Source organism: Salmo salar, chromosome ssa12, assembly GCF_905237065.1.
Source record: "Salmo salar chromosome ssa12, Ssal_v3.1, whole genome shotgun sequence".
Lineage (NCBI taxonomy): Eukaryota > Metazoa > Chordata > Actinopteri > Salmoniformes > Salmonidae > Salmo > Salmo salar.
Genome location: NC_059453.1, coordinates 69,553,987 through 69,581,844, shown reverse-complemented (window position 1 = coordinate 69,581,844; position 27,858 = coordinate 69,553,987). Strand labels below are relative to the sequence as shown.

At 43.9% G+C, this 27,858-nt stretch overlaps 1 protein-coding gene across 4 annotated transcripts in view; it reads left to right on the top strand.

The window, feature by feature from the left end:
• The window catches only part of LOC106565701 (myoD family inhibitor), a 43,812-nt gene extending 36,262 nt beyond the window's left edge, over positions 1 to 7,550 (top strand). For all 4 annotated transcript variants that reach the window (XM_045691696.1, XM_045691695.1, XM_045691694.1 and 1 more), the window contains 2 exons: positions 4,209 to 4,592; positions 4,776 to 7,550. In XM_045691696.1, coding sequence (XP_045547652.1) covers positions 4,209 to 4,592; positions 4,776 to 5,032 — 641 coding nt within the window. In that variant the 3' untranslated portion in view covers positions 5,033 to 7,550. The remainder of the gene's footprint in view (positions 1 to 4,208; positions 4,593 to 4,775) is intronic.
• Positions 7,551 to 27,858: the final 20,308 nt, after the last annotated feature.

Below are 27,858 nucleotides of genomic sequence, written 5' to 3'. Positions count from 1 at the left end.
CACACAGGGGAGAGGGGGAATGAACTCTCATACTGACACCCACACAGGGGAGAGGGGGGAATGAACCCTCATACTGACACCCACACAGGGGAGAGGGGGGAATGAACTCTCATACTGACACTGTTACGCACGCCTCTAGAAAGAGGGAACGCAACACCCTGCTACAACTTAACTCTCCGTGGTGTGAAAGAGGTATGGACTGTAGGTGTGAGTAAGGATGACAACTAGGCAGAGAATACCGTTAACAGGGAATTTATTCCTTGACACGGTAAGTTTGGGGAAAAGGGGCTGGACGGAACCAAAGCAAAGAAAGTAAATATCAAAGCCCCCTCTCCTACCTTACCTGCCTACCCACTACTTACCTAACTAGCACCACCTGGTGCACTAACCAAAATACAGGGGATGGTCCGCCCAGGTCTTTCCTAGTGTGCATAGACAGTAAACTACTACGGGTATATGTATGCCCGCGGGCCTCTTGCCTAAACACTCCCTAGGTGCCTTCCCCTTCCCCCCTGGGAACAAATGAAACAGAATAACAAACAATTTCACAACTAATCTGAGAAAACCTCAGGACATTAAAGAAGCTCTCTCTGAGCAACAAACTAACACAGAAAATTACAATCAGCTCTCACAGCAACAACTACACAGTACATACCAAATGTCTTAGCAACAACCAACATGCTATAACTCTCAGCCATTATCTGTGTCTCCCAGCAAATATCTCTCTGCCATCATCTGTGTGTCTCCTCCTCTGAGCAACAGCACACTGGCTTATATAGCTTTAGGTGGGGTTGTTAATTGGAGACAGCTGTGTCCTGACGAGGGGGCGGGGTCAGCTCTCCAATCAGCAATGGGGCCGACCAATCAGCTGCTTGGAGAACTTCAGGAAGCCATTACCTGAAACACAAACTATAACACAGAAACTGGGGAACGTAACAGACACCCACACAGGGGAGGGGGGGAATGAACTCTCCTACCTCTCTAAATAATACCCAGACACCATTTGAACTCTCTGTCCAGTTAGAAGGAAGTTACCCCTTGCTCCATTTCCAGCAATCCTTTTTTAAAGACTCCAATGGCATTCAGTAAACAAACAATATTGTATTCCTGCTGATGTTGTCTTTACCAACCATAGGAATGTACTTTTAACCAGACATGGACTTTCACTGTGCTACTTAGAGAATGACTACCAGAGATGTGGGGTAAAGGCATCACTCTGTGTGGTTTCACTAAAACTGACTCTGATTAGGGTTGATGGCTGCAATTATGTCTCTCTCTGTCTGTGTGTGTGTGTGTGTGTGTGTGTGTGTGTGTGTGTGTGTGTGTGTGTGTGTGTGTGTGTGTGTGTGTGTGCGTGTTTTCTAGTGAAGTGAAAAGCTGAGACATGTTTTTTAGGGCAGATTCTCTCTCTCTGGGGTCCAGGGTTTGGATGGGTCTGACTGTTCCTCCTTACCGATCATTTGGAGAACAATGGTGGCCACACATCCTGACCCCTCCTCTACTCACCATCCCTCGCTCTCTCCTCCTCTAGACAGAACCAAACCGTTATGCTGTAATGTACTACATAGCATTGTACTGTATCTTTGAAAATGTGAGAATGGTTCAAGTGAAAGACCGGGGGAGAGCGAGGGGGAGAGACAAAGAGCGAGGGGGGGAGAGAGTGGGGGAGAGGGGGAGAGAGAGAGAGTGGGGGAGAGAGAAGGAGAGGGGGAGAGAGTGGGGGAGTGAGAAAGAGAGTGGGGAGAGAAGGAGAGAGTGGGGGAGAGAGAAGGAGAGTGGGGGAGAGAGAAGGAGAGAGAAGGAGAGTGGGGGAGAGAGAAGGAGAGAGAAGGAGAGTGGGGGAGAGAGAAAGAGAGTGGTGGAGAGAGAAGGAGAGAGAGTGGGGGAGAGAGAAGGAGAGTGGGGGAGAGAGAAGGAGAGAGAGTGGGGGAGAGAGAAGGAGAGAGAGTGGGGGAGAGAGAAGGAGAGAGAGTGGGGGAGAGAGGGGGAGAGAGAAGGAGATAGAGAGAGTGGGGGAGAGAGAAGGAGAGTGGGGGAGAGAGGAGAGAGAGTGGGAGAGAGAGAAGGAGAGAGAGTGGGGGAGAGAGAAGGAGAGTGGGGGAGAGAGAAGGAGAGAGAGTGGGGGAGAGAGAAGGAGAGAGAAGGAGAGTGGGGGAGAGAGAAGGAGAGTGGGGGAGAGAGAAGGAGAGAGAGTGGGGGAGAGAGAAGGAGAGTGGGGGAGAGAGAAGGAGAGAGAAGGAGAGTGGGGGAGAGAGAAGGAGAGTGGGGGAGAGAGAAGGAGAGAGAGTGGGGGAGAGAGAAGGAGAGTGGGGGAGAGAGAAGGAGAGTGGGGGAGAGAGAAGGAGAGTGGGGGAGAGAGAAGGAGAGAGAGTGTGGGAGAGAGAAGGAGAGTGGGGGAGAGAGAAGGAGAGTGGGGGAGAGAGAAGGAGAGAGGAGAGTGGGGGAGAGAGAAGGAGAGAGAGTGGGGGAGAGAGAAGGAGAGTGGGGGAGAGAGAAGGAGAGTGGGGGAGAGAGAAGGAGAGTGGGGGAGAGAGAAGGAGAGTGGGGGAGAGAGAAGGAGAGAGAAGGAGAGAGAAGGAGAGAGAGTGGGGGAGAGAGAAGGAGAGAGAAGGAGGAAAAAGGAGACATAACAGCAGAGCAGCAGGTATTGACTTATGACATACTTCAGAAGACGCAATACACACACACACACACACACACACACACACACACACACACACACACACACTACCCCGTGGGTTGCCAGACATCTGGAATGGGGTTAGAAAACGCTGAATGAAAGAATCTTTAATCACACTCGATTGGTTGTGTGACCCCGGCCATGGGCCAATCAAAACAGCCCTAGCAGGGTTATCTGTCTCTGAATGATTGTCTAATGGACGGTTTTACTGCCCGCTAGGCTTCACTGCATCTCAGCCCCCGGTGTGTGTGTGTGTGTGTGTGTGTGTGTGTGTGTGTGTGTGTGTGTGTGTGTGTGTGTGTGTGTGTGTGTGTGTGTGTGTGTGTGTGTGTGTGTGTGTGTGTGTGTGTGTGTGTGTGTGTTTCTCTCTGGACATCCTGCAGTGGTTTTCTACCCTGTGAAGTCACACCTCTCTCCATCTGTGTGTTCAGGTCAAGAAAATATTTAGGGCCTCGAAAGGATGGTATTAAATATTATCATAATATATGATATATTTTTCAAGGTGTTTGTTTTGACAGAGGTGGTGTGCTTTCACACCTCAGGAAATGAGTACTGGTGGCACTGCTCAGAGTAAAATATACGAAGAGGTGCATGTTGGACAGCCAACATCAACCCTGGTCTGAGTTAAAGGAGGAACAGGAGAGGGTTTGTAGGCTGTAAACACACCAGGGCTGTGTGTGTGTGTGTGTGTGTGTGTGTGTGTGTGTGTGTGTGTGTGTGTGTGTGTGTGTGTGTGTGTGTGTGTGTGTGTGTGTGTGTGTGTGTGTGTGTGTGTGTGTGTGTGTGTGTGTGTGTGTGTGTGTGTGTGTGTGTGTGGCCTACATTTGAGACTGTGAGGAGTGAGAACCAGGCCATTTCAGCCCCTCTGTCCACATAAATCAAAACCCTAAAACTAGCAACCATATATGCATCACAGTCATGAGTTACATACTGTATGAATGCAGGGGGCACCTAGCAATGTGCAGCTGCCAGTGGTAGACCATGAAGTACCAATTGTCCTTGGTAAATGATTTGAATAGATTCTTAATGTTCTGGGAATTTGACCTGGCCAAACTGAAGGCCTATTTCTTACGGGGATTAACTGTAATGATGATGTGTCCAAGACCCGTTTCTCCCACCAACTTGTTCCTGTTTATTCATGGCAGTGAGAGGGGAGGACAGGAGAGGAGGAGGGGACGTTAGAGGAGAGTGTCTGTGGGTTGTCGTGTAAGCGTCTAGACGAGCCAGGTCAGAAGTCATCATAATACACATGGCCCTTCCCAGGAGCCATTGGGGCCTGCTGTATCAATGACTACGTTTCCCATGTGTCCCGCGGTTACAACGAAAGCAACTATTGTAAATGTTTTTATTCCCTGTAGCTCAGTTGGTAGAGCATGGTGTTTGCAACACCAGGATTGTGGGTTCGATTCCCACGGGGGGCCAGCACAGAAAAAAAAAAAAAATGTATGAAATGTATGCATTCACTACTGTAAGTCGCTCTGGATAAGAGCGTCTGCTAAATGACTAAAATGTTTGTTCCTGTCCTCAGGTCAGCCCCAGGCTCGATCCACCCACATCCACCCCACCCAACCCTGCCTAACACAGTCAACCAGCCAGCCACGAGACGGAGCCAAGCCCCACACACAACCCTCCCTAACACAGTCAACCAGCCAGCCACGAGACGGAGCCAAGCCCCACACACACGGCCCCAACTGCACGCACGCCCCTCACACCAACGGAGTGAGGAACGGAGGCCCCTGTGATCGGCCGGCCCCTGGCTCCCTCCCTAAGGCAGCCTCTTCCTCCTCCTCGTCGGGGATGAAGAACTCCAAGAAGCTCCAGTCCAACCCCTCCATCACCTCTCAGAGCAGCAAGAGGAGCAAGAGCTCCTCCAAGAGCAACAGCTCCCAGATACCTACAGAGGTACAGGATGGTGAGTTGTTACCTGATCTAGTCTCTCACTGTATCCTATACTTCCTCCCTCCTCCTGTGTCTCATCTCCTATTATTCTCCATCCCTTCTCCCGTCTCCCCCATCCTCTTGTCCAAACAGTATGCATTCTCAAGCAACTTACCAGGTCAAATAAAGATGAATAACTCCCATCTCTCCCTCTCAGACTGTTGTGTTCACTGTATCCTGGCCTGTCTGTTCTGTGAGTTCCTGACTCTGTGTAACATCGTGTTGGACTGTGCCACCTGTGGTTCGTGTGCGGGGGACGACTCGGCGTGCTTCTGCTGCTGCTGCGCCTCGGAGGAGTGCGGCGACTGTGAACTGCCGTGTGACATGGACTGTGGGATCATCGACGCGTGCTGCGAGTCTGCAGACTGCCTGGAGATCTGTATGGAGTGCTGCGGCCTCTGTTTCTCCTCCTGAGCCTCCCAAACTGCAGTGGGTGATATCTCTCTGTCTCACACAGCCCAGGCTCAGTAGAGAGGGTAATGGAGGGGCAGGACCATTGGCCAATATTGAGGACATATTGAGAGTTGCCATTGGTCCACGTAAGGACATATCATTGGCTTTGACCAAGATCAAGTGCTGGCATTGGTCAATGTTGTGGACAATCCATTGGAATTGACCAATCTAAGGACATGGACTACTCTTTGGCTTGTCCTGCTCACCTCTCTTCTGTGTTGCCTGTCAGTTTGCTAAGGAGAATTATGGATATCTCCCTTGTTACCACCCATTGCTATGCAGATGTGTATACTGCATGATAGCTGTGATCCAGCGATGGTTCTGAACGGCTTCTCTCTCTGGACTGTTCCTTTGGACCCTCAGTGATCTGCCTCAGTGAGCTGTCTCTTCTTACAGCAGAACCCCCTGTCTCCAGAGGCTCAGCAGCACAATGAATGGATCTCTCCATGCATGAAAATGACCTCGCAGGCAAATGAGAAAAGGCTCCATTTAACAGGATTTCAGTGTTTCTGTAGATAAGACAGCAGAGTAATAGGAAAATGGTCGCTCAGATCGGAGCAGAACCCTAGTTTGTCCTTGGCAAGGTTAAAGTCTTCCAGTTTTAGTGCTAACCGTTTTTCTCAGCGTGCACAGTTTGTGTGGAGGGTGTGTCTACTGTAGATGACTAGGACTGGGAGTAGGGGGCTTGGCTACAAACCAATGGAAATATGTCAACACTAAACACGTTTTCATCCACAGTTTATGCAAGTGAAGTCATACCGTATAAACAAAAATCAGGACAGCTGTGAAAAAATACAAAAATACAAAAAATGCCGACATTTTTGTGCCGGTAAAATGTATTATGCGAGAAATGGTGAAGTGATGATCGACGCTTGACTGCCATTTGACAAGTACAGATATTCTCACTCTTATCCATAATAACCGTATCATGTAGACGAGCCTATCTGCTCAGTATCTGAGAGCTGATGGCTACAGCGCATCTGCCAAGACCAGAGTTGGCAAATTTGCTATTTAACACAGCAGTTTTTGTGACTAAACTATTGGTAGAGTTGAAAATGTGATGGAAACACTTTAGATTTACTTTAGATGTTAGATTTAGATTTTTATTTGGTACATGAAAGCTGGAGAGGAAAAGTACATTTTGTGTCACTGCTTTATCAGGCACTGATTTTTATACGCATATTTTCTTTATGCAAATTCAGAATATTTGCATGAACATCTGTCTCAAATTGGATGGAAACCTAGCTACTGCTACAAATATTTTTTTTCCGTAGCCAGCATTAGCACACCTGATTCAGCTAATCGAGATTTTATGGTTAGTTGATGAATTGAGTAGTGCTGGGCTGGAACGAAAGTCTGCAGTGTTTGTAGGGGCGTTATTGACAGACCAAACAATCGACACATCCTCCATCTGACTCAAACATGTGAAAGGAGAGCTCGTCTTTCATCTTTCTGTAATTGTCCAAATGTCTGGCTGTAAACTGATCACAGATGGTTACTAACAGATAGACTGGAAGAGATCATTCAAACTCTCAATGCTTTTACCTCCTCATTCTCTTGTACTGTATAGTATGTGAACGGAAGGCCTCTGCTTTACTCCAGGCCTGGATTGTCTCTCCTTGCAACAAAAATTCTATTAATCCATCTTATTTTGTGTAGATTTTAGTTTAGATATTTGCATTTCTCTTCCAATGTGAAATCACATTTCTATGTTATCAGTTCCAACCTCTCTCCCTGCAAAGCAGTCGTTCTTCAAAATGTCATTTCATTCCCAGATTTAGAATATCTGCGGATATTATGCTAAGTATGATCCATATGCTAGCATTTTGAATGGTAAGTATATTAGTTTTATCATAATAGAATAGATCCTGCACACTCCAACACATACCCTTTTCTGCCCAGCAACTCATGAGATATAATGTCTTTTTCTACTAAGATTATGTTTGTATATTTTATACCCAGTGGGTTCTGATTGCCCTCAGCAAAAACTGTGTTGGTCCTCTTATGACTTTGGGGTCTATTCAATCTGAAACTCTGAAGCGTTACAGATTCTGCGCTATGCATTTTAAGGTAATTTCCGATTGGGCCGACATTTGCAGCGTTTACCGTGAATGTAGTCAATCATGCTGTAGAGCTGAACTTCCGCGATGCAGATTGAATAGGGCCCTTTGTCTCTCAGAAATACCAAAGCAAATCAAAGAGTTTGCTGTTGCTGAATCTTTACATCCTATATTCTGTGGAAGGTTTTAAACTTGGTTGTAGGCTATGGCTAATCAAACTAGCCAATTGCTTGATTCCAAAGACTACAGACTTTACAGATAGATAATCTGTATTGTATTACTGGGTGTAACTAGTAATGAAAGACATGCCTTATTGGGAATACTAGGAATCTCTGATGAAAGAGCTAACTGTACATCTACATGGAGATTAAGGTAAGATTAAAAATATGCATTAAAGTTTTATTCCGGATTACAAATAATGTGGAGAGAGGTGTCATATTGTACATCCAAGTCATTGCTGAGTAAAGCCCTGGAAATATGCCTACTCTTAACAATAGTGTTTTTAATTGAAAATAAAACTAGAAATCAGAAGTGGGAATTTGAGAGATACAGTTGAAGTCGGAAGTTTACATACACTTAGGTTGGAGTCATTAAAACTTGTTTTTCAACCACTCCACAAATTTCTTGTAAACAAACTATAGTTTTGGCAAGTCCGTTAGGACATCTACTTTGTGCATGACACAAGTAATTTTTCCAACAATTGGTTACAGACAGATTATTTAAGCTATAATTCACTGTATCACAATTCCAGTGGGTCAGAAGTTAACATACATTAAGTTGACTGCCCCTTTAAACAGCTTGGAAAATTCCAGAAAATGATGTCATGGCTTTAGAAGCTTCTGATAGGCTAATTGACATAATTTGAGTCAATTGGAGGTGTACCTGTGGATGTATTTCAAGGCCTACCTTCAAACTCAGTGCCTCTTTGCTTGACATCATGGGAAAATCAAAAGAAATCAGCCAAGACCTCAGAAAAAAGGTTCATCCTTGGGAGCAATTTCCAAACGCCTGAAGGTACCATGTTCATCTGTACAAACAATAGTACGCAAGTATAAACACCATGGGACCACGCAGCTGTCATACCGCTCAGGAAGGAGATGCATTCTGTCTCCTAGAGATTAATGTACTTTGGTGCGAAATGTGCAAATCAATCCCAGAACAACATCAAAGGACCTTGTGAAGATGCTGGAGGAAACAGGTACAAAAGTATCTATATCCACAGTAAAACGAGTCCTATATCGACATAACCTGAAAGGTCGCTCAGCAAGGAAGAATCCACTGCTCCAAAACCGCCATAAAAAAAAGCCGACTACGGTTTGCAACTGCACATGGGGACAAAGATCGTACTTTTTGGAGAAATGTCCTCTGGTCTGATGAAACATGAATAGAACTGTTTGGCCATCATGACCATCGTTAATGTTTGGAGGAAAAAGGGGGAGGCTTGCAAGCCGAAGAACACCATCACAACCGTGAAGCACGGGGTGGCAGCATCATGTTGCAGGAGGGAGTGGTGCACTTCACAAAATAGATGGCATTATGAGGAAGTAAAATTATGTGGATATATTGAAGCTACATCTCAAGACATCCGTCAGGAAGTTAAAGTTTGGTGGCAAATGGGTCTTCCAAATGGACAATGACCCCAAGCATTCTTCCAAAGTTGTGGCAAAATTATTTAAGGACAACAAAATCAAGGTATTGGAGTGGCCATCACAAAGCCCTGACCTCAATCCTATACAAAATTGTGGGCAGAACTGAAAAAGCGTGTGCCAGCAAGGAGGCCTACAAACCTGACTCAGTTACACCAGCTCTGTCAGGAGGAATGGGCCAACATTCACCCAACTTATTGTGGGAAGCTTGTGGAAGGCTACCGGAGACGTTTGACCCAAGTTAAACAATTTAACGGCAATGCTACCAAATACTAATTGAGTGTATGTACTTCTGACCCACTGGGAATGTGATGAAAGAAATAAAAGCTGAAAGAAATAATTCTCTACTATTATTCTGACATTTCACATTCTTAAAATAAAGTGGTGATCCTAACTGACCTAAGACAGGGAATTTTTACTAGGATTAAATGTCAGGAATTGTGAAAAACTGAGTTTAAATGTATTCGTCTAAGGTGTATGTAAACTTTCGACTTCAACTGTATACGTATATGAAGCCGTAATAATGTTTGTTGTTTTGGATACACTCTGGATCAAACAGGGAACCGTATCTAATGTAGTCAAACTGTGGTGTTAACTCTTAAATAGTTAGGAGACAACTGGAATATAATCAACTTGATACTGCCCGAGTGAACAGTGACTTTTTGCATTCCCTGACAGTGCAAGGTTCCCCTCCACTACAATCTCTCTGAGTTTTTCCTTTTTCATGTCTTGTCTCGTGAAATGGGCCTTGAGACATCTCATGGGTGTCAAGATGAAATCTTAGCTTGCTCTGGTGAAAGTAGTTGATACAAACATTATGTCCAGTACATGTGTTTAGTGGTTACCCAGTACCATGTGTAATAAAATGACCGTGTTAGAAGTGAAACGGTGTCTATATTTTTGTCATCAGGTACCGATGCAGACTGGTCTTTCCTCTATGTATCTACCATTATGTCCATATTTACTTAAATGCCTCTTCTCTGAACAGACTCTATTCAATTTGTATCGCTGAAGTGTAACAGATTGCACCATAGAAATGTAAAGGTAATTTCTGATTGAGCCGACATATGCAGCTTTTACCGTGAATACAGTCTTCATTAACGCTGGAACATTACCTTTAAGATTCAATCATGTTGTATTGAGTAACACTTTATTTTGATAGGCCCTAAATAGAGTATCTACAGTCGTGGCCAAAAGTTTTGAGAATGACACAAATATTAATTTCCACAAAGTTTGCTGCTTCAGTGTCTTTAGATATTTTTGTCAGATGTTACTATGGAATACTGAAGTATAATTACAAGCATTTCATAAGTGTCAAAGGCTTTTATTGACAATTACATGAAGTTGATGCAAAGAGTCAATATTTGCAGTGTTGACCCTTCTTTTTCAAGACCTCTGGAATCTGCCCTGGCATGCTGTCAATTAACTTCTGGGCCACATCCTGACTGATGGCAGCCCATTCTTGCATAATCAATGCTTGGAGTTTGTCAGAATTTGTGGGTTTTTGTTTGTCCACCCACCTCTTGAGGATTGACCACAAGTTCTCAATGGGATTAAGGTCTGGGGAGTTTCCTGGCCATGGACCCAAAATATCGATGTTTTGTGCCCCGGGCCACTTAGTTCTTACTTTTGCCTTATGGCAAGGTGCTCCATCATGCTGGAAAAGGCATTGTTCATCACCAAACTGTTCCTGGATGGTTGGGAGAAGTTGCTCTCGGAGGATGTGTTGGTACCAATCTTTATTCACAACAATTGAACTGCTCTCCTTGAAGTTCTTGATGATCCGATAAATGGTTGATTTAGTTGCAATCTTACTGGCAGCAATATCCTTGCCTGTAAAGCCCTTTTTGTGCAAAGCAATGATGACGGCACGTGTTTCCTTGCAGGTAACCATGGTTGACAGAGGAAGAACAATGATTCCAAGCACCATCCTCCTTTTGAAGCTTCCAGTCTGTTATTCGAACTCAATCAGCATGACAGAGTGATCTCCAGCCTTGTCCTCGTCAACACTCACACCTGCGTTAATGAGAGAATCACTCACATGATGTCAGCTGGTCCTTTTGTGGCAGGGCTGAAATACAGTGGAAATGTTTTGGGGGGGATTCAGTTCATTTGCATGGCAAAGAGGGACTTACAATTAATTGCAATTCATCTGATCACTCTTCATAACATTCTGGAGTATATGCAAATTGCCATCATACAAACTGAGGCAGCAGACTTTGTGAAAATTAATATTTGTGTCATTCTCAAAACCTTTGGCCACGACTGTACAGTCATGAAGGAAGTTATTGGCACCCTTGATGAAGATGAGCAAAAAAAGACTGTTCTGATGTATTGAATGCTGAAACGTTAATCTTTTAACCTTTCTTAAATTAAACATATTTTTTTATGGTGAGCATATTTTTTTGGCGAGCATCTCAATTCACATTGGTTGAGCACCCTCCATGTCTTTCCAAAACAGACTATCAAATAAATAATACAAATATTGAGCTATATTTTATGGGAAAAAAAGGGAATTATATTATTTTATACTAATACAATTGCTCAGAGAAAGATTTTGTTTAACAAGTTAAAAAAATATATATCCTCAAAAAGATAGGGGTCAAAATTATTGTCACCCCTGTTTTCAATATTCTGGTACCCTCCCCTTGCGAGGATAACGGCACTGAGCCTCTTTCTAAAATGTTTTATGAGATAGGAGAACACATTGGGAGGGATCTTAGACCATTCCTCCATACTGAATTCCTCCTAATGTGTTCTCCAATCTCATGAAAAATTTTTTAAAGGCCCAGTGCCGTTATTCTCACAAGGGGAGGTTACCGGGGTATTGAAAACAGGGGTGACAATAATCTTAACACCTATATTTTTGCTGAAAAATGATTACTTCATCTTGTTTTCCTCATAACCATGTCTTTGCACTGTTCTGTTCAACTCCCTCCTCCCCCTTCCTTTTCTTTGTGGAGAAAACAGATCAACAACTGGGCTCATGCAGAACAGACCACAGTCGTTGAGCAGGAATGCCTGTTTGGGCCAATGCATCAATATGTGGAGAAACGCTGGGACTTTTTTCTGCTAGAAAGTGAGGGGGGGAGATCTCACTCTGTTGTTCTCTTTTTTTAATCCCATCTCTCATGCTTCTCTCTCTTCCTCCAACCCCGTCTGTATACTATACCCACATAGATACTCACAGATGTGAACAGACGTAAAGAGTCTTGTGTTGTGTGTGTGTGTGTGTGTGTGTGTGTGTGTGTGTGTGTGTGTGTGTGTGTGTGTGTGTGTGTGTGTGTGTGTGTGTGTGTGTGTGTGTGTGTGTACAGTGTGTACAGTGTGTACAGTGTGTACAGTGTGCGTTGGCTGTGAGGTCAGTACCCCAGCCTGTCCATCCCACTGTCCCTGTGTAGAGGTCAGAGATAACTGGGCCAGTGTGTGAGTGTCTAGCCTCAGGGCCACAAGCAGCACTGGATGCCAGCCCTGCAGGTCTCACAGAGAAACCATTCATACTGGGCCTCAGATGGGGAGGAGAGAAAGAGAGAGAACATCTCTCAACATCTGCAACTGTTTTGGAGGAAGCCATTTCCATTTCTTAGTACATACACAAATACAGTTGCAGTCACTCACACGCAATACAGTCTTTCTCACACGTACACACACATACAGTCACACACACCATAAATGACACACATCCCCTCTAGAGATGTTCCATGCACACAGCAGGCGCAGGGGACAAGTGGCTATTGAATATTAACCATGAAATTACAGCGGCTGCATTCTAATAGAGGTGACAGGGTCACAGGCTGTGATGAAAATCAGAAATGAATACCCCTGATATGAAGAGCGACTCGCCTTTGGCTTCTGTAAATTCATCTCTCCCTTTTTGTCCAGGAGTCAGGGAGACGAGGGTGAAGGATCTACTCTGTGTTTTATTAATGTGCAGGTCAATGCAACGATGGCCAGAGAGTGCATACATACAATACGGTTAGACACTGTGGTGATGCTGTGGAGAAGAACACAGCCCCTAACCTTCATCTTGATGTTCATGTAGAGGGCTTAGTGTGAGGGCCTTTATGTAATCAGGTTAGGGTCAGTCGTGGAATGGTTTGATGTATTGAGATCTATGCTTTTCATCAGACAAAGCTTTTTGAGCTAGTGGTTGAAGTGGGACAGTCTAGAGTGGTGTGGAGAGCTCCCTAGAACCCGCATCTTTCTAGAATACTGACTCTATAAAAATAGTACAATTAAATTGAGTACTGTCACCTTTTTAATTCCACTTCAAGCACTGTTAAAGTTGTTATTAAACTTCTACTTTCAATAAATGCCTTGACATTTCATCTGACTCTTAAAGTGCTTTTTTGTTCTCAAATTTGTGGGTAGATGCTGCTGTTCTTTTTACATGAGACTGAATATTCTCTACAACTATTGGCTCTCTGTCTGAGGCAGACACTATTAGTGCTCTGAGCTTGTATCCAAACCATACCAGTATTATAGAACACACATGCCAGTGGTGGTTTTCATGAGCATGGCCTTTCTATTAAATTCACCCGACTCAATGTAACATCGATAGGTTTAGGCTACTACATGATACTCTAATTTTCCCTTTAGCCATCATGAGGTTGCTACAACCTAACCTACAAATGAAAGTTTATAACGTAGGTGCACAGGTCGAGTGACAAATTGGCGTAATCAAGGCGACACAGTGACACATTCAATACCACTTTGCACACTACTGTCTGCATCTAGCTGATCTGGGGTGTAATCATTAGTCCTAACAGTTGCAAAATGTTCCATTTGCAACTAAAACTAGTTTCTATTGGACAAACTAAGATAGGTGCCTCCCTGTTTCGTTCGTTTTGCTTCCGTTTAAGAAACATTTTAAAACAGAATCGGCAGAATGAATACACCCCTGATCACCGCACACACAGTTCACTTTCATAGCAGCCACAGAATCATAACTTGGCTTGTTGTATAATTCCTTCTCGCATCTACACACTCTCCTCTTCTCACCTTTCCCCTTCGCTTGTGGACTTCAGTGCACAACACAATAGCTGTCTGTGACCAGGCGCAAAAACCTCTCCAAGCCAAAACTTCATACCATAACCGCTAACCAATCCTACACCGTTGTCACCATATTAACGTTATAGTGAAGAAACTAGAACTTAGAATGTGTTAGTAAACCCACAAACCATATCCATGGGTACAATCACACAGGACAGTGTACAGCAAGCAGTTTAGCAGTTACACCGGCAGGCCCCTGTGGCAATAAATTAATAAAACCAAATGCTTACCTTGACTTGGAAGAGTTGCAGTGTTGGATAGCCTTAGCCAGCTACCTAACATAAATAATGTTCCTCTCTGTTTGAGTCAGTTTGTTGAGTAGGCTAAATAAGCTGCATTAGCTAGCAGCCTAAGTGAAAAAAAATACAACTAAATATAGCTGGCTCTCTTTCTCTCTCGCTGCTTCTCCTTCATTAAATTTTGTTGTTGTTGTTGTTGTTCAAAACTGTTCAACTATTGTCTTTGAGTCACCTACTCACCACATTCTATACGCTTCAGTGCTAGCTAGCTGTAGCTTATGCTTTCAGTACTAGATTAACTCTCTGATCCTTTGATTGGGTGGACAACATGTCAGTTCATGCTGCAAGAGTGCCAATAGTTTGGAGGACGTCCTCCAAAGTTGTCATAACTACTGTGTAAGTCTATGGAAGTGGGTGAAAACCACGAGCCTCCTAGGTTTTGTATTGAAGAGGAGGACGGAGGAGGACGGAAAATAGCTGTCCTCTGGCTATTCCATGGTGTTACGCTAGAGGGTGCTGTTGAGGCTACGGTAGACCATTGCAAAAGTGTGTTTTAATCAGATATTTGGTGGGGTGAAGATATTTAGTATAGTCTTATCTAAAAAGGATAACTTTTTAAATGTTTCACTTTTTATTTTTCTGAAATTCACTGAGTAGGATGGTCCTCCTCTGAGGAGCCTCCACTGACACACGCACACACATGCACACAAAGCAAGAGGGAGATGGAGAGAGCAAGAAAGAGAGTATAGGATGGTGTATAAGTAGACATTTAAGATAAGACAAAGCATGTGTGTGGACTGAGAACAGACGGTTGTTGGATGTTTGATGTAAACAACAGGACCATGACTGCTGTGGACCCATGAGGACTCTGTCTTTAGTCCTCAGCCTAAGCTCTGCGTCTGCCTAGTTATCCTCACAGGCTGCATACACACAGAAACCATTCAAACAGTCCAAAGTCATTCACCAATATGCTTTCAAAGACATCCCACTGGGCTCATATGTCAATTCAACGTCTATTCCACGTTATTTCAACATCATTTCGTTAAAATGACATGGAAACAACATTGATTCAACCAGTGTGTGCCTAGTGGGATGGCTCAACTTATGATAAACTAGGTGACATTTAGAGACCGCCTTTCTGTTTTTAAAGTGCCTTCATTATTGTGTCATTATTTCAAAGTACATTTTAAGGTATTGGTATTATATTGTACTTAAAGTAAAACAGTAATCCCAACCCTAAAGTTAGCTTCGTGTCCACACCCCGGCTCAACACAAACCCTAGCCATAACCCTAATCATTAGGATTTGTTAAAAATACAACACTGATCCTAGACCAATTCCAAGGCCTAACCTATGTTCTCCAGTCATGTGCTGCAGTGATAGTATTGTATTGTCACACCACAGAACTGCAATTAAAAACCGGGCTGGAATCTATCTGTTCGTTTATCAATAGATTGATTATGTGACAGTTCGTCTCACTCCAGGGACATTAGGATAGCTAATTAGGATAGATTAATCTCACTGTCAGACGTCTATAAGGAAGATATATGATGATTACACACCACAGAACAGAGAGGGAATAACAGTGGAGGTGCAATGACGTAATCACACAGAAATACAATTAGTAGAGCTGACACTCCCATCCAAACCAATGTTACGTGGTGTGTACACTGCCAGCCATCTCTGCTGTAATGCTTTAAAATGACGGCTCACAATGCTTTGTCCTTCTCAGTGTTACAAATACACAAGTGGCTAATTCTATTGTCCCACTATATTAGATGGACCATGAACAAAATAAATGTGTCTGTCCCCATAAGGGAATTCTTTTTGGTTCCAGGTAGAATACTTTTTGGTCCCAGGTAGAACTCTTTTTGGTTCCAGGTAGAACACTTTTTGGTTCCAGGTAGAACTCTTTTGGGTTCCATGTAGAACCCTTTGTGGAAAGGGTTCTACCTGGAACCAAGAGTTCTTAAAATAGTTCTACTATGGGGACAGCCAAATGACTGTTTTAGGTTCTAGATAGCACCTTTTGTCTGTTCTAATTATTGCACTTCTATGCATAACCACCTCCACCACTGGTATATGATGGTGTGGGGCCAGCTCGATGATGTAAAATAAGGCTCCCCTATGCCAGATGTAAGCTGCCTTTGCAAGCTGCCTTCTATCTTAAACTTGGGCTCTTTCCTCTACTAGTTCTGCTCCACCCACTCACTAGGGCCTATGCTGCTTCCGTGAGACCCGAGCAGAAACAAACGGCTGACTCATGCCAATTTCTTTTCTCCCTGCTACAGTAGAGAACAGGCCGAGGACGGGAGCCTGCTGGATTGTGGTCTCCTCAGTAGTCTTACTGGCACACAAAACAGTAACTGGATACACAGACATTTTTGTGCCGACTCCAAGCTTGTCTGCTTGCCATAATTTTGGATTAGTTAAACATGGATACATGTTGTAAAACAGTGCAGTGCATTGTTAGAGAGGAGAACATATAATGAACATACTGTGCAAAGAGCATATTGTATAATGAACGATGGTGACGTCGATTTCTCAATAACAGTTTTTTACATGTTATTCAATCATTGCACCCACACTGCTCACGAGCGTCTGCGTAGCCAGGCACTAAAATACAACTTGGTTCTATTTGTGACGCTCAATGCGCTGCAAGTCCTGCCTCTCATCTCCTCATTGGTTTTTAGAAGCATATACCTGATTGAAAGATGAACTAAGGTCCACACTCCAGTCGGTTGTGGTAATATACCTAAAATTTGGTTGCCAACCTCCATATAAAGTCCAAAGAAGAAGAAGAAGAAGCCTGAAGGAGGAGAGATTACTAGAAACAAACTCAGTTGACCATTGTATATATGGATTAACTGTCGGAGTAGAGGACCTTGTGCATTTCAGGTAAAATAACAACCCAATGTTTATATCCCAGGACAAATTAGCTAGCAACAGCAAGCTAGCCGCTAAATTGCCATACATTTTTTATGCTTTTCGACCTGTCCCCAAATTAATATAATTGGTTCAGAGTTTGTTTTGATATTTCAGCCTGCGTGTCCTGATCGCGTCTGGTGTGGGTGGACAAAATCAACTTATAGGTAAGGGTCGGGATTTACAGTGAGGGAAAAAAGTATTTGATCCCCTGCTGATTTGGTACGTTTGCCCACTGACAAAGAAATGATCAGTCTATAATATTAATGGTAGGTTTATTTGAACAGTGAGAGACAGAATAACAACAAATAAATCCAGAAAAACACATGTCAAAAATGTTATAAATTGATTTGCATTTTAATGAGGGAAATAAGTATTTGACCCCCTCTCAATCTGAAAGATTTCTGGCTCACAGGTGTCTTTTATACAGGTAACGAGCTGAGATTAGGAGCACACTCTTAAGGGAGTGATCCTAATCTCAGTTTGTTACCTGTATAAAAGACACCTGTCCACAGAAGCAATCAATCAGATTCCAAACTCTCCACCATGACCAAGACCAAAGAGCTCTCCAAGGATGTCAGGGACAAGATTGTAGACCTACACAAGGCTGTAATGGGCTACAAGACCATCGCCAAGGAGCTTGGTGAGAAGGTGACAACAGTTGGTGTGATTATTCGCAAATGGAAGAAACACAAAAGAACTGTCAATCTCCCTCGGCCTGGGGCTCCATGCATGATCTCACCTCGTGGAGTTGCAATGATCATGAGAACGGTGAGGAATCAGCCCAGAACTACACGGGAGGATCTTGTCAATGATCTCAAGGCAGCTGGGACCATAGTCACCAAGAAAACAATTGGTAACACACTACGCCGTGAAGGACTGAAATCCTGCAGTGCCCGCAAGGTCCCCCTGCTCAAGAAAGCACATATACATGCCCGTCTGAAGTTTGCCAATGAACATCTGAATGATTCAGAGGACAACTGGGTGAAAGTGTTGTAGTCAGATGAGACCAAAATGGAGCTCTTTGGCATCAACTCAACTCGCGGTGTTTGGAGGAGGAGGAATGCTGCCTATGACCCCAAGAACACCATCCCCACCGTCAAACATGGAGGTGGAAACATTATGCTTTGGTGGTGTTTTTCTGCTAAGGGGACAGGACAACTTCACCGCATCAAAGGGACGATGGACGGGGCCATGTACCGTCAAATCTTGGGTGAGAACCTCCTTCCCTCAACCAGGGCATTGAAAATGGGTCATGGATGGGTATTCCAGCATGACAATGACCCAAAACACACGGCCAAGGCAACAAAGGAGTGGCTCAAGAAGAAGCACATTAAGTCCTGGAGTGGCCTAGCCAGTCTCCAGACCTTAATCCCATAGAAAATCTGTGGAGGGAGCTGAAGGTTTGAGTTGCCAAACGTCAGCCTCGAAACCTTAATAACTTGGAGAAGATCTGCAAAGAGCAGTGTGTCACGTCCTGACCAGCAGAGGGAGCAATTGTATTAGTTTTGGTCAGGATGTGGCAGAGGGGTTTGTGTTACGTGTGAGTTAGTTATTGGACTCCCAATTGAAGGCAGGTGTGTTGAGTTGCCTTTGATTGGGAGTCCTATATAGTAGTGTGTGTTTTTCTTTGGGGTTGTGGGTAATTGTTTCTGTTCAGTGTGTTATGCTGTCAGTACTGTTGAGCTGTCAGTGTTTTATTGTTTTGGAAGTGTATAGTATTCCGTTTTGAATTAAAAATTATGAACGCTAACTCCGCTGCACCTTGGTCCACTTCTCTCCATGACGACAGATGTGACAGAATTACCCACCACCAAAGGACCAAGCAGCGGAGGAACGAGGAAGAAGGATGGACGTGGGCGGAGATAAGGATGAGCGTTTCCAGAGCTATGGAAGAGTTAAGTAAACTCGAGAGGCAGCCCCAAGAATTTTTGGGGGGAGGGGCACAAGGGCAGTTTTGCGGGGCAAGAATGGAGCCCCAGACCAGCTCCCCACACTAGCCCTGAGGTGCATGTCTCCAGGCTGGCACATCCAGTACCAGCCCCACGCATCAGGCGTCTAGTGTGTCAGCCCAGCCTCGCCAGTCAGGAGCTGCCAGAGCTTCCCGCCAGTCAGGAGTCGCCAGAGCTGCCCGCCAGTCAGGAGTCGCCAGAGCTGCCCGCCAGTCAGGAGTCGCCAGAGCTGCCCGCCAGTCAGGAGTCGCCAGAGCTGCCCGCCAGTCAGGAGTCGCCAGAGCTGTCCGCCAGTCAGGAGTCGCCAGAGCCGCCCGCTAGTCAGGAGCTGCCAGAGTGGCCCGTCTGCCTGGAGATGCCAGAGTGGCCCGTCTGCCCGGAGATGCCAGAGTGGCCCGTCTGCCCGGAGATGCCAGAGTGGCCCGACTGCCCGGATCAGCCAGAGTGGCCCGACTGCCCGGAGCTGCCAGAGTGGCCCGACTGCCCGGAGCTGCCAGAGTGGCCCGACTGCCCGGAGCTGCCAGAGTGGCCCGACTGCCCGGGTCTGCCAGAGTGGCCCGACTGCCCGGGTCTGCCAGAGTGGCCCGCCTGTCCTCCGGCCCAGCCGAGTGGCCCGCCTGTCCTCCGGCCCAGCCCGAGTGGCCCGCCTGTCCTCCGGCCCAGCCCGAGTGGCCCGCCTGTCCTTTCCACCCCAGACAGAGTAGGCATACAGAAAAATGACAGCTTTAACTGCTGGCTACTCTTCTTCCATAGCTTAACCCAACGAGAGAAGGTCACAAGTGTTTCCCTAAAAGCTGTCTGGGTTTGAACATCTTCTATTGTACAGAAAGTGTATAGCTTAATCAATTGACAGTGACAGAATTAAATTACTTCATAAGCAAAGTCAATTTTTGGTCTCCTCGGCTATAGAAGGTTGTAGCTCAGATTCTGAATGTCAAAGAAACTAAACAATGATATCCCATATGCAATTTTCTTTAATAAAAGGTAGGTCTATTGCATACCTACTCATATTACCTTCATTTGAGTCCTGGTTTTAACGTAGAGTGTTATGGTGGGTAGATTTGGTCGACAAATCTATGTACTGAATATAGCAGCCTATAGCCAAATTTCTTAAATAGGAAGAAATAGTCTCTAAAACAATACCCTCTTGTCGTTAGTAAAGTCTAATTAAAATGAAGACTTTAAATGAATTATACATACTTGAATTTGCCTACTTTCAGCTCCATTTCTAATTGATTGTGCCACGACTGCTGCTTCAAGTTTCAGCACCATAATGGAAGTTACTCAAATCTGGCTCATTGTGAGATCAATAACTCTGATAAATATATTATGGGCAGGAAACATTTAGTTTTTATTCAAATGAATTATAGTAGTAGCAAGCTATCAAAGTTGACCTCCGGTCCTCCTCATCTTCACGCTCTACTTTCTCAAACTGAACAGAACATAGGCTATAGGCTAGTCCACGCTCAACATATTGCATTTTTTAGACTAGGCTTAATAAAATAAAAACATCTAAAGAATTCTTTGACCCTCCTCCTGAACTGCCACTTTAGGCCTAGACAGCACAGAATTGGTTAGCAGCATAAAAAGAGCAGAGCGGGCCGGGGCTCAGGGTTGGAATATCCATTGCAGACTAGTTTTATTTACAGTGCCTTCGGAAAGTATTCAGACCCCTTGACTTTCCACATTTTGTTATGGTACAGCCTTATTCTACAATTGATTCAATCGTTGTTTTCCCTCATCAATCTACACACAATACCCATAATGACAAAGCAAAAACAGGTCTTTAGACACTTTACTCAGTACTTTGTTGAAGCACCTTTGGCAGTGATTACAGCCTTGAGTCTTCTTGGTTATGACGCTACAAGCTTGGCACACCTGTATTCGGGGAGTTTCTCCCGTTCTTCTCTGCAGATCCTCTCAATCTCTGTCAGGTTGGATGGGGAGCTTTGCTGCACAGCTATTTTCAGGTCTCTCCAGAGATGTTCGATCAGGTTTAAGTTCGAGCTCTGGCTGGGCCACTCAAGGTCATTCAGAGACTTGTCCCGAAGCCACTCCTGCATTGTCTTGGCTGTGTGTTTAGGGTCGTTGTCCTGTTGGAAGGTGAACCTTCACCCCAGTCTGAGGTCCTGAGCGCTCTGGAGGTTTTCATCAAGGCTCTCTCTGTACTTTGCACTGTTCATATTTGCCTTGATCCTGACTAGTCTTCCAGTCCCTGCCTCTGAAAAACATCCCCACAGTATGATGCTTCCACCACCATGCTTCACCGTAGGGATGGTGCCAGGTTTCCTCCAGAAGTGACGCTTGGCATTCAGGCCAAAGAGTTCAATCTAGGTTTCATCAGACCGCAGAACCTTGTTTCTGGTCTGAGAGTCCTTTAGGTGCCTTTTGCACCTAATAATATATCTAATACTGTATATCGCCTATATACCGTAGCAACTAATTCTGAAACACTGAGAAATATAGACATTTCAATAATTAGAAATTACATGACCCTCCACTGGACTATATTTAAAAGAAAAAATACTGAACCCTCCCCTTGACTGAAATTGAAAAAGCATGACCCTCCCCAATTTTGCTCCAGGTACCCATTCTGCAAATTTGGATCCATCCCTTACAGGACTGATGACTCCCAGGCTATGTCACGCTCTGACCTATGAGAGCTGTTTTATCTCTGTGTAGTTAGGTCAGGGTGTGATATGGGTGGGAAGTCTATGTTTGTTGTTTCTATGTTTAGTTCTTGTTTTTCTATTTCTATGTTGAGTTTTGGGATGATCTCCAATTAGAGGCAGCTGGTTCGTGTTGTCTCTAATTGGAGATCATATTTAAGTTGGGGTTTTTCTATGGTGTTTTGTGGGTAGTTGTTTTCCGTTTTGTTGTCTGCTGCCTGACGGAACTGTTTGCTGTCGTTTTTGTTCATTTGTAAAGTGTTTCATTTTTTCATTAAATAATAATCATGAGCACTCAACACGCGCGCCTTGGTCCCCTCTATACGACTGCCGTTACAGGTTATGTAATGCAGACCAAGAACACAGGCTGAGCATTCAGCAATATTGTAGTAATGACAAAGTGAGGATGTGGATGAAATTGTTTAAAAAATATATCAAAGAATGCGTCCATGTTTTTTTCTATTTATCATTCAATGCCTGTTCTTGTAATGTTTACATAGCCAAATACAATTACAAGCTGAGCAAACAATGGAATGGAAAAAAATGATTACAATGTACATAAAGCCCACAGTCTACTTCTGCACTCAGGGTCCTATAACACATTGACTTCTGAGGGTTCCCAATGTTACAATATGTTTGAGGGGGCCACATTGACATTTCAATTGTTATGGGAGTCCTCATGAGCACCACTGAAATACGAACCATGTCTGTGCTCTAACAAGCCACAGTTTCCTCCTCTTGGCTATAACCTATATTACAGTATACACATTCTGTTTAAGGAACACTGGTGTTATTGTTTCTGAGAATACAAGCTAACTAGTAATTTTGTGCTACATACACATCAACAGTGGAATATCTGGATGAAGTAGGATAATACTAAGTAAATAATAAGGAACATACATGTCATGTAATTCTACTGTATACATTGTAAGATGTTTATTGATAGCCAATGCATTTGGTACAAGGTATGATTTGACCAAGTCACATCCTAACCTGCTCATCAAAACAATGTTCAAGAAGTTGGGCTATTCTATTAGTAGCTAGCTATATTGCTATAAAATAATTGGTCCACATTCTAGCTACTGTCCATCACTGATAAAGGCAATAGTTGCATTCCTTGGCTCCCTACAAAAATATTTAGGACCAAAAAGCTTTAGGGTTATATTGTTCGCAGTCAATTGTGACCCCACGCCTGGTTGTGACCCCACTTTCCGAGGGTGTCACCTGTGGAGTTGGGATAGGCAGAAAAAACACACTTCCATTTCACACCTCACATACGTAAAGGTTATCACTTGTACATGCAGTGAAACAGGATAAATATAAGCACCCCCTATTTGACCTTTTTTAAGTAGTCAGCTAGTGGGGATATTTGTAAACAATACAAATAGGTCGTTCCAGCTGTTGATTTGTTAGCTAGCTAACAGGCAGCTACATTTCGAGTACAGTAGCTAGCTACTAACTGCCTAACCTTAACACTACAGATAATTAGGTTATCAGATAAACAGCTGAATGGTAGCTAGCTAGCTGGTATATTTAAATCAAAATCAAAAATCAAATGTATTTATATAGCCCTTCGTACATCAGCTGATATCTCAAAGTGCTGTACAGAAACCCAGCCTAAAACCCCAAACAGCAAGCAATGCATGTGAAAGAAGCACGGTGACTAGGAAAAACTCCCTAGGAAAAACTCCCTAGAAAGGCCAAAAACCTAGGAAGAAACCTAGAGAGGAACCAGGCTATGAGGGGTGGCCAGTCCTCTTCTGGCTGTGCAGGGTGGATATTATAACAGAACATGGTCAAGATGTTAAAATGTTCATAAATGACCAGCATGGTCAAATAATAATAATCATAGTAGTTGTCGAGGGTGCAACAAGCACGTCCGGTGAACAGGTCAGGGTTCCATAGCCGCAGGCAGAACAGTTGAAACTGGAGCAGCAGCACGGCCAGGTGGACTGGGGACAGCAAGGAGTCATCATACCAGGTAGTCCTGAGGCATGGTCCTAGGGCTCAGGTCCTCCGAGAGAAAGACAGAAAGAGAGAAAGAGAGAATTAGAGAGAGCATATTTAAATTCACACAGGACACCGGATAAGACATGAGAAATATTTACAGGTACTCATATGTTTGAAACAAATTATCCACAGTTGCTAAGAGTTACCAGTAGCTAGCTGCCTGGCTAAACTCTTAAAATTTTCCTTTATCATTACATTTCATCGCAGAAGAGGGAGGAGGAGAGTGGATGGTCCATCGCCTTGTCATAGCTACCGTTAACTGTGCTGTGCTCCGGAGGAAGGTGGAGATGTGCACGCCCAATTAATCAATATGTATAAGGAGCCATACGTCGGTGTTCAGAGGGTGGAGCTAAACAAGTAATTCCACACTAGGAACAGGAATTAGATCAAAATAGTCGGGGCAACTTCCTCTGGGGGTGGCTTTAGTAGGGTGGTTGGTCGGAGTGGATGGGTGGGCGTATAACACAAAGTCTAGCAACCCAAGGGTTGCGTGTTCAAATCTCAGACAACTTTAACATTTTAGATAATTTCCGACACCTTACAACTTTTTAGCTACTTTGGATGTTAGCTAACCCTAACCTTAAGACTAACCCTAACCCCCGCTCCCTAGCCTAGCTAATGTTAGCCACCTAGCTAACATTAGCGTTAGCCACCTAGCTAACGTCAGCAACAACAAATTGGAATTCAGAACATATCATACGTTTTTTAAATTCGTAACATTGTATGAATTGCAATTCGGAACATATCATACGAAATGGATGATGGATACCCACAAAATAATACGCACCATAAGAAATGTTACCTATCACACTAATTGGAGTGTCCCGTGCTTACGTTGCCTGTTATGTCTACCCCTGAGTCCAGGTTGTCTGACAACTGCACACAATGATTTTTGACTATCCATGGTAAATTCAAAATATACTTTAATAGTTAGTTCAAAACTGATTTTAGATATTAGAGGGCAACAGCCAGCAGACAACGGTTTAAAAGCAAGCTGTGCCATTAAGGCCCAGACTTTTTGGCAGAGGTTAAATTAAAGGTTACAATAGCACTGCTAATGGCAGACTTGCTAAAAAAATATCTGGATTTGCATGTGAAAATATTGTGATACGCACCTTAAACAGAAAATCACCTTCCAGTGTAAAAACCATTGAAATTAAAACAAAAACCTACTTTGATTAGGCCTGAAGAAAGGCTACTTCACCCATGCTCTACCAAGGTTTCCCAGCACACAGCTTTGGCCTACTACAGTAGCTATGTTGTTCTGTACTTCAAACAATGTGTATGCAGGTTGATTAGGATTCAAACCTTCTCAAACAGCCTAACTGTGACCGACTGGCTCGATTTGGTCTTATGTAGCAAAATTTGAAATTGTGTTTTTTACATTTGGTAAAAGTAGACTCAGAGCTAGAAAATAGTATATCATACACTACAGTTGAGGAACAATGAGAAAGTAATTCTGCTTTGAAAGTTGATAAACTTGTGAGAAAATGGTCCTTGAATATTTTTGGTACACCTTGTGGAGAGCGCTTCTTTGTCTACACCCATTCATCAGCATTCACACCCTCTAAATCCTTAGCCCCACCCATCTCTTTAAGGATTCAAATGTACTGAACCACCAGCGATTTCAAGACTAAAGGCTGCTTTATACTACGGGTGTGTCGTACATTTGATCTTGAGTGCCAGAGTGTGCTCAGAGTGAGCTCTGGGTGTTCGTAAACTCAGAGCATTGTCAGATTGTCCGTTCGTAAATTCAGAATGTTCAGAGCGCACACTGGATGCTCTGGCCAAGGAGTAGGGTTGATCAAGCGCCAAAGCTAACTGGTTAGGCTCTTTTTGTGTGTGTGTGTGCGCACACACACACACACACACACACACACACACACACACACACACACACACACACACACACACACACACACACACACACACACACACACTGAGTGTAGAAAACATTACGAACACCTTCTTAATATTGAACACCTTTTTCCCTCAGAACAGCCTCAATTTGTCAGGGCATGGATTCCCGATCTGGCCTACATACCATCATGGCCACCTAATCATCCCCAGCTTACAACTGGCTCATTCATCCCCCCCCTCCTCTCCCCTGTAACTATTCTCCAGGCCGTTGTTGTAAATGAGAATGTATTCTCAGTCAACTTACCTGGTAAAATTAGGGTAAAATAAAAAAAATGGATTCTACAAGGTGTCGAAAGTGTTCCAAGCGGATGCTGGCCCATGTTGACTCCAACACTTCCCACAGTTGTGTCAAGTTGGATGGATGTCCTTTGGGTGGTGGAGCATTCTTGATACACACAGGACACTGTTGAGTGTGAAAAACCCAGCAGCATTGCAGTTCTTGTCACAAACCGGTGGGCCTGGCACCTACTACTATACCACATTCAAAGTCACTTATATATTTTGTCTTGGTAGTTCATCCTCTGTACGACACACATAAACTATCCATGTCTTAATTGTCTCAAGGCTTAAAAATGGTTCTTTAACGCGTCTACTCCCCTTCATCTACACTGATTGAAGTGGCTCTAACAGGTGACATCAGTAAAGAATTATAGCTTACACCTGGATTCACATGTTCAGTCAATGTCATGGAAAGAGCAGGTGTTCTTAATGTTTTGTACACTCTGTATTTGTCTCACTATGCTTTATGTATTTTTAGATATAGGCCTATTGTAAATGTGTATTATTGTAACGTCACCATCTTTATTGCAAAAATAAATACAAATACACACAACTTTATGCTACATATTCATTTGACAGAGGTAATGAACTGCCCATTGATAAAACAGGACCATGTTTGCAAAACAAGTGTTTCTGAGCTTATGTCAATATTACACTGGTAAGCTAACGGTTACAGAAATCAAATTCACATAGAAATGTGAGTTATAGATCTGTCATCCTCATGGAAAGCAAGTGTAAGTAGCGGTGGATCTTTCGGTTTTGTACACCAGCTTCAAACAGCTGAAAATACAATATTTTTGGTTATGGGAAATATATTTCACAGTGGTTTAGATGGTATAAAGATTGTCTACACCAGGTATTCCCAAACTGGGGTAATGCCGTCGGGGGTACGCCAAATAAACATTACATTTATATTTTCCAGCAGGGCTATGCATTTGGGTGAGGTTTTTTTCTCCCCTGAGTAGCCTTTCACTGCCAAAAATAACATTACACCATCTGGTGTTCAGCGAAATAACAGCACGATGTCAAATACAGGTAGCCTCGTCAAATAATAACATCCAATCACATTAACCGTTACTCTCTCGTGGGAAACCTTCACTCTTGCGCAGACATTTAGAAACGAAACATGACAATTTGAAAATTTAACCACAGGAGTTTTTTGAGCAAGAATTAAGATGACTTTCGAGTAGTCAAACATGTATAAAAGCAACAGATACCCTTAATAAGAAGGGGCTAGAAGCGTCTTATATGGTGAGCTACCGAGTGGCTAGGACAGGCAAGCCCCATACTATTGTGGAGGACTTAATTCTTCCTGCTGCATGGATATGGCTGGTACAATGCTGGGGGAAAAGGCCCAAAAAATCGCCCATCTCTTAGGACCGACTGACCCAAACAGATTACCGACCATTTCGAATCCCACCGTACCTTCTCCGCTATGCAATCTGGTTTCAGAGCTGGTCATGGGTGCACCTCAGCCACGCTCAAGGTCCTAAACGATATCTTAACCGCCATCGATAAGAAACAATACTGTGCAGCCGTATTCATTGACCTGGCCAAGCTTTCAACTCTGTCAATCACCACATCCTCATCGGCAGACTCAACACGCTTGGTTTCTCAAATGATTGCCTCGCCTGGTTCACCAACTACTTCTCTGATAGAGTTCAGTGTGTCAAATCGGAAGGCCTGTTGTCCGGGCCTCTGGCAGTCTCTATGGGGGTGCCACAGGGTTCAAATCTTGGGCCGACTCTCTTCTCTGTATACATCAATGATGTCGCTCTTGCTGCTGGTGAGTCTCTGATCCACCTCTACGCAGACGACACCATTCTGTATACTTCTGGCCCTTTTTGGACACTGTGTTAACAACCCTCCAGACGAGCTTCAATACCATACAACTCTCCTTCCGTGGCCTCCAACTGCTCTTAAACACAAGTAAAACTAAATGCATGCTCTTCAACCGATCACTGCCTGCGCCTACCCGCCCGTCCAGCATCACTACTCTGGACGGTTCTGACTTAGAATATGTGGACAACTACAAA